The sequence below is a fragment of the Oncorhynchus nerka genome, linkage group LG15 (assembly GCF_034236695.1).
Source record: "Oncorhynchus nerka isolate Pitt River linkage group LG15, Oner_Uvic_2.0, whole genome shotgun sequence".
Taxonomy (NCBI): domain Eukaryota; kingdom Metazoa; phylum Chordata; class Actinopteri; order Salmoniformes; family Salmonidae; genus Oncorhynchus; species Oncorhynchus nerka.
In genome coordinates, this window is record NC_088410.1 from 58,248,238 (window position 1) to 58,261,316 (window position 13,079).

A 13,079-nucleotide genomic window follows, 5' to 3' on the forward strand; every position below is an offset into this window, starting at 1 on the left:
TCCCATTGCGTTTCGCCCTCTCCAGTGCCTCCCGCCGCTTCACAGCTTTCTCCTGGCGCTTCTGCTCCTTGTAGAACTCAGAGAAGTTGTTGACGATGATGGGAATAGGCAAGGCTATCACCAACACCCCTGCAATGCAACAGAGACCACCCACAATCTTACCCAGCAGAGTCTTAGGGTAAATGTCCCCATAACCCACCGTTGTCATAGTAATGGTAGCCCACCAGAAGGAGGCCGGGATGCTTTTGAATTTCGTGTCATCCTCGTCCTTCTCTGCGAAGAAGACGAGGCTGGAGAAGATCATGATGCCCATGGCCAGGAAGAGGATGAGTAGACCCAGCTCATTGTAACTCCTCTTCAGTGTGAAACCTAGAGACTGCAGCCCCGTGGAGTGACGCGCCAACTTCAGAATCCTAAGGATACGCATGATCCGGAAGATCTGAACCACCCGCCGGACGTTCTGGAACTGTAGAACACTCTTGTTGGACTCGGTCAGGAAGATTGTGACGTAGTAAGGAAGGATGGCCAGCAGGTCGATCACGTTCAAGGGACCTTACAGATAAGTTAAGACGGTAGTTTATTCATCCTTATAAGGGGACATTTACTTGCACCAGCTGAAACATACAACACCAATAAATACTGTACATTACAATGGACACAGACACTAAAAGTAGCACATCATGAATGCATATTAAGAACGAAAGTGTTCACCTTTGATGAACTTCCATTTGGTGGGCGATGAGAGGAAGCGAAGGAGGTACTCCATAGTAAACCAGGCGATGCAGACGGCCTCTACGTGGGCCAGCTGGGGGTTGTCTGAGGCATGTCCAAATTCGTCGGTGTCCTGCAGTTCAGGCAGGGTGTTGAGGGACAGGGCGATGGTGGACAGCCCGATAAACAGGATGGAGATGATGGCTAGGATCTGGAGAAAAAAGAGAGATGTTATCATTGAGGAGGATCTGCGACACAAAGGCTGAGTTTACACAGGCAGCCCAATTCTAAAATTGTTTCCACTAGTCTTTTAATCAATCACATCAGATCTTTTCACATCAGCTACTTTTCAGAGCTGATCTGATTGGTCAAAAGACAGCCAGAGACATTGTCTGTGTCCCAAATGTCACCCAATACCTTATACAGTATAGTGCACTGCTTTTGACACGGGCTCATAGGGTGCCAATTGGGAGTATGGGACTCAGTGTCATTATTAAATATATTATCAGTATCATAATCAGGGCTCTATAGTGCTAATATTTTGCAATGCAAACATTTGTTTTGTTTTGGGAGTACTGGACATCTCTGAAAAAAATCTCCCAGTTAATAATTGTTTTGATAATAAGGCTTCGCTGTACCGTTGTTGCCGACTGCAGATTCATTAGTGTAAAGGTTGCGCCATTACTACGGCGAAAACGGCTTGCATCTAACCCAACCATCTATAACCGCTGCATACATTTTACACTAAATATCTGCCTGCGCCATTTCTGAAAAGACTGCGCACGCACAAAAATATTGATACATTACCTTGACATACGCATCTTTCCCGTTATAAATCAGACCTATCCTAAAACTGTGTGCGTGTGAACGAGCATTGTAACTCCGCCTGAAAAACCATCACCTGTAAACAGATCTTTTGAATTCAATACTGTTTTGCATTTACTTTTTCCCGAACCAATATGCTGCCCTGCACGAAAATTATTCTCGGCATTCTACAATGTGTCGGAAACGTTCCACAGGGATGTTGGTCCATGCTGATGCGATGGCATCACACAGTTGCTATAGATTGGAAGGCGGAACCTTCTAAAGATGCTCCATTGGGTTGACGTCTGGGAACTACGCAAACCACTCAGTGAACTGAACACGCTGTCATGTTCCTGGCAATATTTTTCCACTCCTCAATTGTCCAGTGTTGGAAATCATCAAAGTAAGAAAAGGTGAGGAATATATTACGCAACGATCATGGAAATAATAGGAAAATAGATGCCAAAAATTAGATGCCACAATATTTTTGAATGCAAACCTGATTATCGCGCCTCTGCTTAACGGGAAACGATTGAATCTTGTTATTATAGTAAGCGCTCTGTTTTTTTTGTTACGCATAAGAGTGTCATCATATATTCCCCATTTGCATAATTCTACTACTTTTGGCTTCTTTCAATGCAATACTTTAACCACTAGAAACTGTGCGTAGGCTACGTATGGTCTAAACTGAAGTTTGCAGGAGGTTAAGCACATTCTCAAGTCAAGCTGGCGCATGCATGTTTTTAGGCATATTTTGTGCAAATGCAATGTTTATAAATGAGGCCCCTGACCCATATTACTGGTAGAACAGTTGTATCTTCCTATAGCAGATCACCGGGACTCTCATTTTACATTCAGAAACCATGTCGTGCATAGCTGCTGGAAGTAGGGTTGCCATGATAAAAAAAAAAAAAAAGATAAGTACAAAATAAATAAATAGGCCTTTATTACACATGTATTAGCAGCGAAAAATACTCCTGTTGATTGTGGCATGTGGAATGTTTTCCAATCCTCTTCAATGGCTGTGCGAAGTGGCTGGAGATCGGTGGGAACTGGAACACGCTGTCGTACATGTCAATCCAGAGCGTCCCAAACTTGCTCAATGAGTGACATTTCTGGTGAGTATTGCAGGCCATCGAAGAACTGTGACATTTTCAGCTTCTAGGAATTGTGTACAGATCCTTGCGACATGGGGCCGTGCATTAACATGCTGAAACATGAGGTGATGGCGGTCGATGAATGGCACAACAATGGGCCTCAGGATCTCGTTACTGTATCTCTGTGCATTCAAATCATCATCAATAAAATGCAATTGTGTTCGTTGTCCATAGCTTATGCCTGTCCATACCATAACCCTACCGCCACCATGGGGCACTCTATACACAACGTTGACATCAGCAAACCGCTCACCCCCACACAACGCCATACACGTGGTCTGCTGTTATGAGGCTAGTTGGATATACTGCCAAATAGAAATTAACATTACATTCTCTGGCAACCGACTCAGCATGCCAATTGCACTCTCCCTCAAAACTTGAGACATCTGTGGCATGGTGTTATGTGACAAAACTGCACATTTTAAAGGTTTCTTTTATTGTCCACAGCACAAGGTTCACCTGTGTAATGAACATGTTGTTCGGCCAAACCCTCCCCTAACCCAGAGGATGCTGGGCAAATTATGCACCACCTGTAGTGGTTAATTTCTTTACTATCAAAGGAGGAGAGAAAACTTATCACACAAGTCAGAGTTAAACTAAATCCTTAATAACTTATTAATAAGGGAGCAGGTCAATAGAACGCACACATATAAAGTGAATCGATTGAGTGCTCTACGATAATGATGATGGCTAATGACGGCTGGTCGACGATTCACGCTCAGATGATTCGTTGAGAGCCCCGAGACAAAAGTACAAAGGTCTTTTATAGCGGCAGGGTAGCCTAGTGGTTAGAGCGTTGAACTAGTAACCGGAAGGTTGGAAGTTCAAATCCCTGAGCTGACAAGGTACAAATCTGTGCTTTTGCCCCTGAACAGGCAGTTAACCCACTGTTCCTAGGCCGTCATTGTAAATAAGAATTTGTTCTTAACTGACTTGCCTAGTTAAATAAAGGTAAAATAAATAGCCAAGATACACCATTTTCAACCTACATGACAAACAACAGATACATAGAATCTGTTGTATGAAAGATACCTATAATACATAGCAGACAGTATCTGCTGTGTCAACAGTTTTCATTGTCTAGACCAGTGTTTAGTCCTCCGACTCCAAACTGGAACCATCTCTCCCTGGTACGGTATAGAGCAGAAACATTAACTCATGCTCTGGAATGCTCTTTAGCTTTTATCACCCAAAAGACATCGTAAATCTCTCATGTCAATGTTACACACACAATAGTTAAGAATACTCTATTCTGTTTCATAAAACAACCATTTGATGCAATAAAAGTATTATAACATAATCTTGCAATTTTTACACCATACGTCCCATGGGTCTCCCGGTCGCAACAGTCTGGACTCAAACTAAGAATCTCTAGTGGCACAGCTAGCCCTGCGATGCAGTGCCTTAGACCACTGCACAACTCTGGAGGCCCTAAGAATTTTTTCTTAACTGACTTGCCTAGTTAAATAAAGGAAAAATTAAATTTAAAAAATGCATGGTTGAATCGCTGCAAAGAAACCACTAATAAAGGACACCAAAAATAAGAAGAGACTTGCTTGGGCCAAGAAACACGAGAATTAGACTGGTGGAGTCTGTCCTTTGGTCTGATGAGTCCAAATTTGAGATTTTTGATTCTAACCTCCGTGTCTTTGTGAGACATAGAGTAGGTGAATAGATGAACTCTGCATGTGTGGTTCCCACTGTGAAGCATTGAGGAGGAGGTGTGATGGTGTGGGGGTGCTTTGCTGGTGACACTGTCTGTGATTTATTTACAATTTAAGGCACACTTAACCAGCATGGCTACCACAACATTCTGCAGAGATACACCATCCCATTTGGTTTGCGCTTAGTGGTACTATCATTTGCTTTCCAACAGGACAATGACCCAACACACCTCCAGGCTGTGTAAGAGCTATTTGAACAAGAAGGAGAATGATGGAGTGCTGCATCAGATAACCTGGCCTCCACAATCACCCGACCCCAACCCAATTGAGATGGTTTGGGATGAGTTGGACTGCAGAGTGAAGGAAAAGCAGTCAACAAGTGCTCAGTGCATGTGGGAACTCTTTCAAGACTGTTGGAAACGTATTCCAGGTGAAGCTGGTTGAGAGAATGCCAAGAGTATGCAAAGCTGTCATCAAGGTAAAGGGTGGCTAAAATATATCTAAATATATCTATAAAATAATATATCTAAAATATATTTTGATTTGTTTAACACTTTTGGTTACTACGTGATTGCATATGTGTTATTTAATAGTTTTGATGTCTTCACTATTATTCTACAATGTAGAAAATAGTAAAAATAAAGAAAAACCCTTTTGACTGGTACTGAAAATCAGCTATATGCTATTTAGCCAACGGTTTCATCCAAAGGGACTTACTGTTAAGTTCAGTGAGTGCATTATCAGAAAAAGTATCAGAGCAGAGACAGGTTATGTCAGCACTTTGCATGGCAAAACAACAAACAACTTTCTGGTCCAATGTGAATTGGAAAGTTTTCTTTTTCTGTTGTGTGTCTACACATTGTCACATATTTAATTTTCATGTATGATTTAATGATAAGGGGAAAAAATACAACTTCACCCCGCGTAGTCAATGTATGTCCAGTGCAAATTTGCATGCTGTCTTGAAGCCAGTGAGCTGATTCCAATCAACCACCCCACAATAAAAAGCTGACAAGTCTTTGTGTGTGTTTGGTTGGAAGCTCAGCCTAATGCAGGGGGACTGACTTGGAACAGTTCTTAACTCATGACCCACTTATCGGACTACAATTGCCTGCTAGCTATGAGTGAGCGTTAGAGTGTGAGATAATGCTTAGCCAGCAGAATGGCAACAATCTGACAGTTCAACCAAAATACAAAATAGAAAAAGGTCAAACAATGGAAGGAAACAGCTTTTAGAGCACAAGGAAGCCCGAAAGTAGAAAAGTCATATTGTTAAATGTAAATTCATGCAAATTATTTTTGGCATTATACATGTCATAAGTCCATGTTTAATTTTCGATCTAAAAAGGTTGAATACAAAACCTTTTTTTAGAACAAACAAGCCATACGTAACAGTTGCTTTATTCAGAAGTATTCCGACTGTATTCAAATACAAATGAATTCCAATGGTATGATATATATCCCAAGATAGGTCCCAAGGTTACTGTTGTCTTATCTTGATGGTATCCAACAACGGTAGTGCTTTAACCTGGGGTTAACTGTAGTAACATTGGATATAATCCATCTCTCCAGAGCATGTATGGAACATGTGTGTATACCAGTGGAGGCTCCTCAGAGGAGGAAGGGGAGGACCATCCGTCATAAAAAAAGTGAAACATTTAAAAAGCTATCCTTTTTAGATCAAACTATACTAAATATATTCACGTCACCAAATAATTGATGAAAACACACTGTTTTGCAATGAAGGTCTACAGTAGCATCTATAGCACTCTGTAGGGTAGCACCAAGCGGTAGCCGGAGTACAGCTAGCCTCCGTCCTCCTCTGGGTACATTGACTTCAACACAAATCCTAGGAGGCTCATTGTTCTCACCCGCTGCCATAGACTTACACAGCAATTATGACAACTTCTGGAGGACATCCTCCAACCAATCAGAGCTCTTGCAGCATGAACTAACATGTTGTCCACATAATCAAAGAATCAGAGAATGAATCTAGTACTGAAATAATAAGATGCAGATAGCTAGCAATGCAGTGCATAAAATGTGGTGAGTAGTTGGCTCAGAGAGAGGAAGACAATAGCTGAATCGTTTTGAACAAATGTATGTATTCAATGAAGGAATGAAGAAGAAGCTATAAAATGCAGCTAGCTAGTTTAGCCTACTCAAACACCCGGCTCAAACAAAGGGATGCTATGTTAGATAGCTCGCTATGGCTATCCAACACAACACTGGAACTCTTCCAAGTGAAGGTGCACTTTTGGTTTAACCAATTTATATTACCACCGGGGCCCGGCGGTGTATCTGCTAAACTGCTTACTCACTGTACAATGTACTGCATGATTGTTTACTAACGCGTTAGTTCTATTAGCCACGTTGATTATGATGTTACTTTAGCTAATATGGTGAGAATGATGTAGGCTGTGTGTAGAGGTATGATATGGTTTGACTTGAAAAGTTTATTTCGCCTGGTCACATACAGATGGAGTGTTGTGCATTGAAGTACACAAGCGAAGGGTTAAGGTGAGAGGAGGAGAGCGCGTAGATACTTCTGTCTCAAACGGAACGAAACGGGGATAAACATACCTGAATTTGTCCAATAGAAACTCTGGTTTGTAACTGTTGGACTAATGATTACACCCTAGATCAGCCAGATGCAGGTAAGAGTGTGCAAGGTGGTATTGAATGTGTAAATGTCTGTCACCTCAAATCTTTCTCTCGACCTGTGTGCACCTTCGTTGTAAACCTTAATGTGGCAACCTCATGATGGGTATAGGGAAAATTAGAGTATCATGTAGTAGCCTAAACCTATTGATGTTACATTGAACTGGCTGAATGGAATATGAATGAGTCATCCAATATGCTGTAATAGAAATATGGACATGCTCATGAAAAACAATTATCGTCCTTCCTCATCTTAAATGGTGTACACTGGTGTATACGGTGTGTGTGTGTGTATGAAACGTTAACTGATAGTTAGCCTCAGGCTCAGTGTGGCTAGTCCAGTGTGACAGGTCTAAAAAGCCGATAGTCTCCCACATCACGCACACACACACACACACACACACACACACACACACACACACACACACACACACACACACAATGGGGAACACTTTCCGGTCTGTCTGCCTGGCTGACCATTACTCACAGTGACTTATCCATGTTTCCCTCTAGCTGACCATTCAGGATATCACTCTAGCTGGCCCTTCAGTCCTTTTCCATTGACACGAGTATTAGGAGGAGATGATGGAATCAGCACTTCTAAATCCCATAGCCTGAGAGGCACAAATCGAGCAGATGCTTCCTCCACATGATCTCCCAGAGCCAGCCCAGACATTACAATACAATAGGTCTCTGTAGTGACTTGACTTAGAAATAATGATTCAGAGAAGCATAAACTGACATGTATGTGCTTTAATACATAGATTTAGATCTATTATAATGATACCATGCTGCTGCTTCTGTTCCAACCACTGTGTGTTTGTTATGATGGGTAATTGCTGTTTGTTTTTAATTTGCTCCCAAGTGTGTGTGTTTGTGTGTGTGTGTGTGTGTTTGTTTATGTGTGTGTGTTTGTTTGTGTCTCGTAAACACACACACACACACACACACACAACTGTCCCGCCTGCTGTTCAGTCCCATATAGTCCAGTCCAGGTAGTCCAGACAATTCCAGCCAGTCCAGTCCTATAGTTTCTCGAGTCAGATGACTTGCTTCAGCAATATTTGAATGCCTATAGGCGATGATGAGGAGATGTGATTGGAAGAGTAAGTGAAATAAAAAAATAAAAAATGTATTGTAATGTCTGGGCTGGCTCTGGGAGATCATGTGGAGGAAGCATCTGTTCGATTTGTGCCTCTCAGACTATGGGATTGAGAAATGCTGATTCCATCATCATCTCCTTTTCTAAAGTCCAGATTTACACCTGTCTCTCTTCTCTCTCACACACTCGGATTAGGCAACAGCTACTCGATGGCCTACTACTCATCAGTAGATTAGGCTACTAGCCAACAAGTCAGCGTTCATTATCCTTAACTCACCCTGACAACATGTCAACTCATCTTTATATTTTTTTTATGACCATTTTCTCATTATTTTATTTCACTTACTCTTCAAATTACACCTGCAACCCTGCACATGTGAATATTAAACACTGAATCTGAATCTTTAGTATTACTCACCTGTATTATGTCCTTGCTCGCCTACACTACATGTAGTAGTAATGACTAGTTTACAAATGGATGACCCAAGCACAGGGGCGTAGCCACGGGTGGGCCTGGGTGGGCTCAGGCCCAACCACTGAGGAGCCAGGCCCCCCCAATCAGATTGAGCAACATACTTGTCAGTGTTCCAAACAGGACATTATTTGTATTTTCCTTTAACACAGTACTTGACTTGGGCAGGAGCTCACCGTAACCGAACTGAACTTTTCTTCTGCTTGGGTTCCTGCATGTCCTATAGAATATTAGGTCAAAAGAGGAGGAGTTCCTGCACCGAAATATAAACTGTACCGGCATCCATAATGAATACCGACACCTAGTCAGGCCCTGGCCTAAACATGCATACACCATCCAGATTTTATTTAGGCCTGTAATGTAGTGGATTTGAATTGTGCAGATTCTATTATTATAGATTCTATTAAGCTAACATACGGAATTGTTTAATAATGTAGACCCCATTAAGGTATCCCCCAAAAATATTTTTTTAAATATTGGCTAGAGCCTGTAAGTAAGCATTTCACTGTAAGGTCTACACCTGTTGTATTCGGCGCACGTGACAAATAAACTTTGATTTGATTTGCTATGAGCCCATAGAAGCACATTTAACAGCCCATACATGGATATACAGATAGTAAACAAAGATTCTAAAGGAAGTTTGTTCTGAAGTGCCTATCCTATATCTGCGAGATATAAGAAAGATCAGGACATTTTTCTTTCTTTCTTTTTACATGTATTTAACCCCTTATTTTAGGCACTAAACTACTTCCATATATACTTCCATTAATTTAAAAACGTGTACAGGGTTACCTTCAGACGAATCTTGTGAGTCTTTGGAGGAAAACGATCCGAACGTGACTACCATACCCCGTTCAAAGGCACTTACATTTGTTGTCTTGCCCATTCACCCTCTGAATGGCACACAGACACAATCCATGTCTCAATTGTATCAAAGCTTCAAAATCCTTCTTTAAATTGTCTCATTCCATTCATCTACATGAATTGAAGTGGATTAGTGACATCAATAAGGGATCATAGCATTCACCTGGTCAGTCTTTATCATGGAAAGAGCAGGCAGGCGTACGTGAAGAAAATCAGACCTCTCTTATTATATATAAAAATAGGCAAATGCATGAAACAACATTTAAATAGCCTATCATTTAAGAATTTAATGTAATTGGAAATAGAACTTTGCCCTGTGCTTCTCTGCCCATGCATTATAGTTAGGCTCTATAGACTATTGATCATCTTATTGATATCACACAATACATTGTAGGCGAAATTGATCTCCCGCGCCCAGCAGAGAATTGCACTCTGCTTGCATTTTGACTCATAAAGTGATCTCAACTAAGCAAAGGTTGGTGTTATACTGTTATGTTCTTATGTTATGTTGGATCCCACTGCTATGGCCTATTATTATGTGTAATAAAATACTGTTAGGCTATAATTACAATTTCCTTTGATGGTGTTTTATATGCAGCTTGTAACCTAATGCAAACCTGATCTCCGGTGATATGCTTCCGTGCCAGTGTTTAACACTGGACATGCCTCATTGGACCCCACTTCGGGCCTGTCACACAATGATCAGTTTCACCTGTCCTCGTTATTGTCTCCACCCCCTCCAGTGGTCGCTTGTTTTCCCCAGTGTATTTATCCCTGTGTTTCCTGTCTCTCTGTACCAGTGTTTTTACCCCTGTGTTTCCTGTCTCTCTGTACCAGTGTATTTATCCCTGTGTTTCCTGTCTCTCTGTACCACTGTATGTATCCTTCTGTTTCCTGTCTCTCTGTGCCAGTTCGTCTTGTATGTTTCCAAGTCAGCCAGCGTATTTCCCGTTCTCCTGCTTTTTGCATTCTCCTTTTTCTAGTCCTCACGGTTTTGACCCTTGCCTGTTTCTGGACTTTGTACCTGCCTATCTGACCATTCTGCCTGCCTTGACCTGTCTGCCGCTCTGTACTTCGTCGACTCTGATCTGGTTTTGACCTTTTTGCCTGTCCACGACCATTCTCTTGTCTACCCCTTTGGATTAATAAACATTGTAAGACTCCAACCATCTGCCTCCTGTGTCTGCATTTGGGTCTCGCCTTGTGCCTTGATAGGGCCAAAGACGTGTCTTTTGAAAGTCAACAGGTCTAATAAAAACATTTTATTTATGCTACCGGAACAATAATCATTTGGTTGTGCTTATGAAGGTCTTAGGCAACATTAAAATATGAAAGAAAATGTATTTCAAGGAACACAACAATATTGTCATTAGTTTGTGTAACACTAGGCTATATGTACAAAAGAAAGATAATTAAAACAACACAATTCAAGTGTTAAAATCGATTAAAAAACACCACAACTCAGATCATTCATTATTCTTTTGTTATGGTCAGGTATTACGGAATGCATTCATGAATTTAAGAAAATGCCTTTCAAAAGAACAGAATGGAATATTTTAAGTCTAAATGTATTACTCTGGTTTGAGTGTTGCGAGAGCACACGGGGAGCGCATGTAATAGCAGTAATTCTGTCAATTATTATATTTTGAAATAGAGCTTTAAGAGTTGTTTGGCAAGGTTATGTGATTTTGAAACTGCAGAATCTGCTTTTTCTGATACATTATGACCTGTTTGTGACTCGAGGAGAATTTGTCAAAGTCACTTTTTTGGCACTCACTCATCAGAATTTGGTTAATTGAATGTCTTTATGCTAACCCTATTATGTGTGAAATTAGTTTTGATATACATAGTTTTGATGTATTTCAAACATTAGGAAGATCTTCCTAATATTGAGCTGCCCACACCCTCCTTTTGCCCTCGGAACATCCTCAATTCTTCAGGGCATGGACTCTACAAGGTGTCGAAAGCGTTACATAAGGACTGAAAGAGAGCGCCACCATGTGGTGGTCACCGATAGAGGTGCTGGTTTAGATATAGGTGCAACTGTCCCAGCGTCCCTGTAATAGGATGGAAATGACCAGTAGGAGACAGGGATACAATTCACACTTCATTGCCACACTCAAGACAGGCACACACACACACAGCAGACAGGAAGTTGACTGATGGTATTGAATAGTGATTGTGGTTGTCTACAAGAACAGACAAGAGAACAGCATGTATAAAAGCGGAATAAACATTTCAGTTGAAGGCATTCAGTTGTACAACTGACTAGGTATCCCCCCCTTTCCCTTTCCCTTTATTACATAAGCATTCAGACCCTTTGCTATGACACTTGAAATTGAGTTCAGGTGCATCCTGTTTCCATTGATTATCCTTGAGATGTTTCCTCAACTTGATTGGAGTCCACCTGTGGTAAATTCAATTGACTGGACATGAATTGGAAAGGCACACACCTGTCTATATAAGGTCCCATAGTTAACAGTGCATATCAGAGCAAAATCCAAGCCATAGGTCGAAGAAATTGTCTGTAGAGCTCTGAGACAGGATTGTGTCGATGCACAGATCTGGGGAAGGGTACCAAAATATTTCTGCAGCATTGAAGGTCCCCGAGAACACAGTGACCTCCATCATTCTTAAATGGAAGAAGTTTGGAACCACCAAGACTCTTCCTAGAGCTGGCCACCTGGCCAAACTGAGCAATAAGAAGCCTTGGTCAGTGAGGTGACCAAGAGGTGACCAAGAACCCAACTCTGATAGAGCTCCAGTGTTCCTCTGTGGAGATGGGAGAAGCTTCCAGAATGACAGCCATCTCTGCAGCACTCCACCGATCAGGCCTTTATGGAGAGTGGCCAGACGGAAGCCACTCCTCAGTAAATGGCACATGACAGCCTGCTTGGAGTTTGTCAAAAGGCATCTAGACTCTCAGACCATGAGAAACAAGATGATCTGTTCTGATGAAACCAAGGTTGAACTCTTTGGCATGAATGTCAAGCGTCACATCTAGAGGAAATTTGGCACCATCCCTACGGTGAAGCATGGTGGTGGCCGCATCATGCTGTGGGGATGTTTTTCAGTGGCAGGGACTGGGAAACTAGTCAGGATCGAGGGAAAGATGAACGCAGCAAAGTACAGAGAGATCCTTGATGAAACGCTGCTCCAGAGTTCTCAAGACCTCAGACTGGGGAGAAGGGTCACCTTCCAAAAGCACAACGACCCTAAGAACACAGCCAAGACAACGCAGGCTTTGGGACAAGTCTCTGAATGTCCTTGATTGGCCTAGCCAGAGCCCGGACTTGAACCCGATCAAACATCTCTGGAGAGACCTGAAAATATCTGTGTAGCGATGCTGCCCATCCAACCTGATAAAGCTTGAGAGAATGGGAAAAACTCCCCAAATACTGGTGCGCCATGCTTGTAGCGTCACACCCAAGAAGACTCAAGGCTGTAATCGCTGCCAAAGGTGCATCAACAAAGTACTGAGTAAAGGGTCTGAATATTTATGTAAATGTCATTATTTCGTAAAAAGAAAAGCTGTTTTGCTTTGTCATTCTGGGGTATTTCGGGTGTAGATTGATGAGGGGAAAAACGATTTAATACATTTTAGAATAAGGCTGTAACGTAACAAAATGTGGAAAAAGTCAAGG

The 13,079-nt window shown here is 41.7% G+C and overlaps 1 protein-coding gene across 1 annotated transcript in view; it reads right to left on the minus strand.

Moving 5' to 3' along the window:
- The window catches only part of kcnb1 (potassium voltage-gated channel, Shab-related subfamily, member 1), a 74,554-nt gene that overhangs the window by 5,840 nt on the left and 55,635 nt on the right, over positions 1-13,079 (minus strand). Inside the window, 2 exon segments of the mRNA XM_029682871.2 lie at positions 2-552; positions 712-922. Coding sequence (XP_029538731.2) covers positions 2-552; positions 712-922 — 762 coding nt within the window.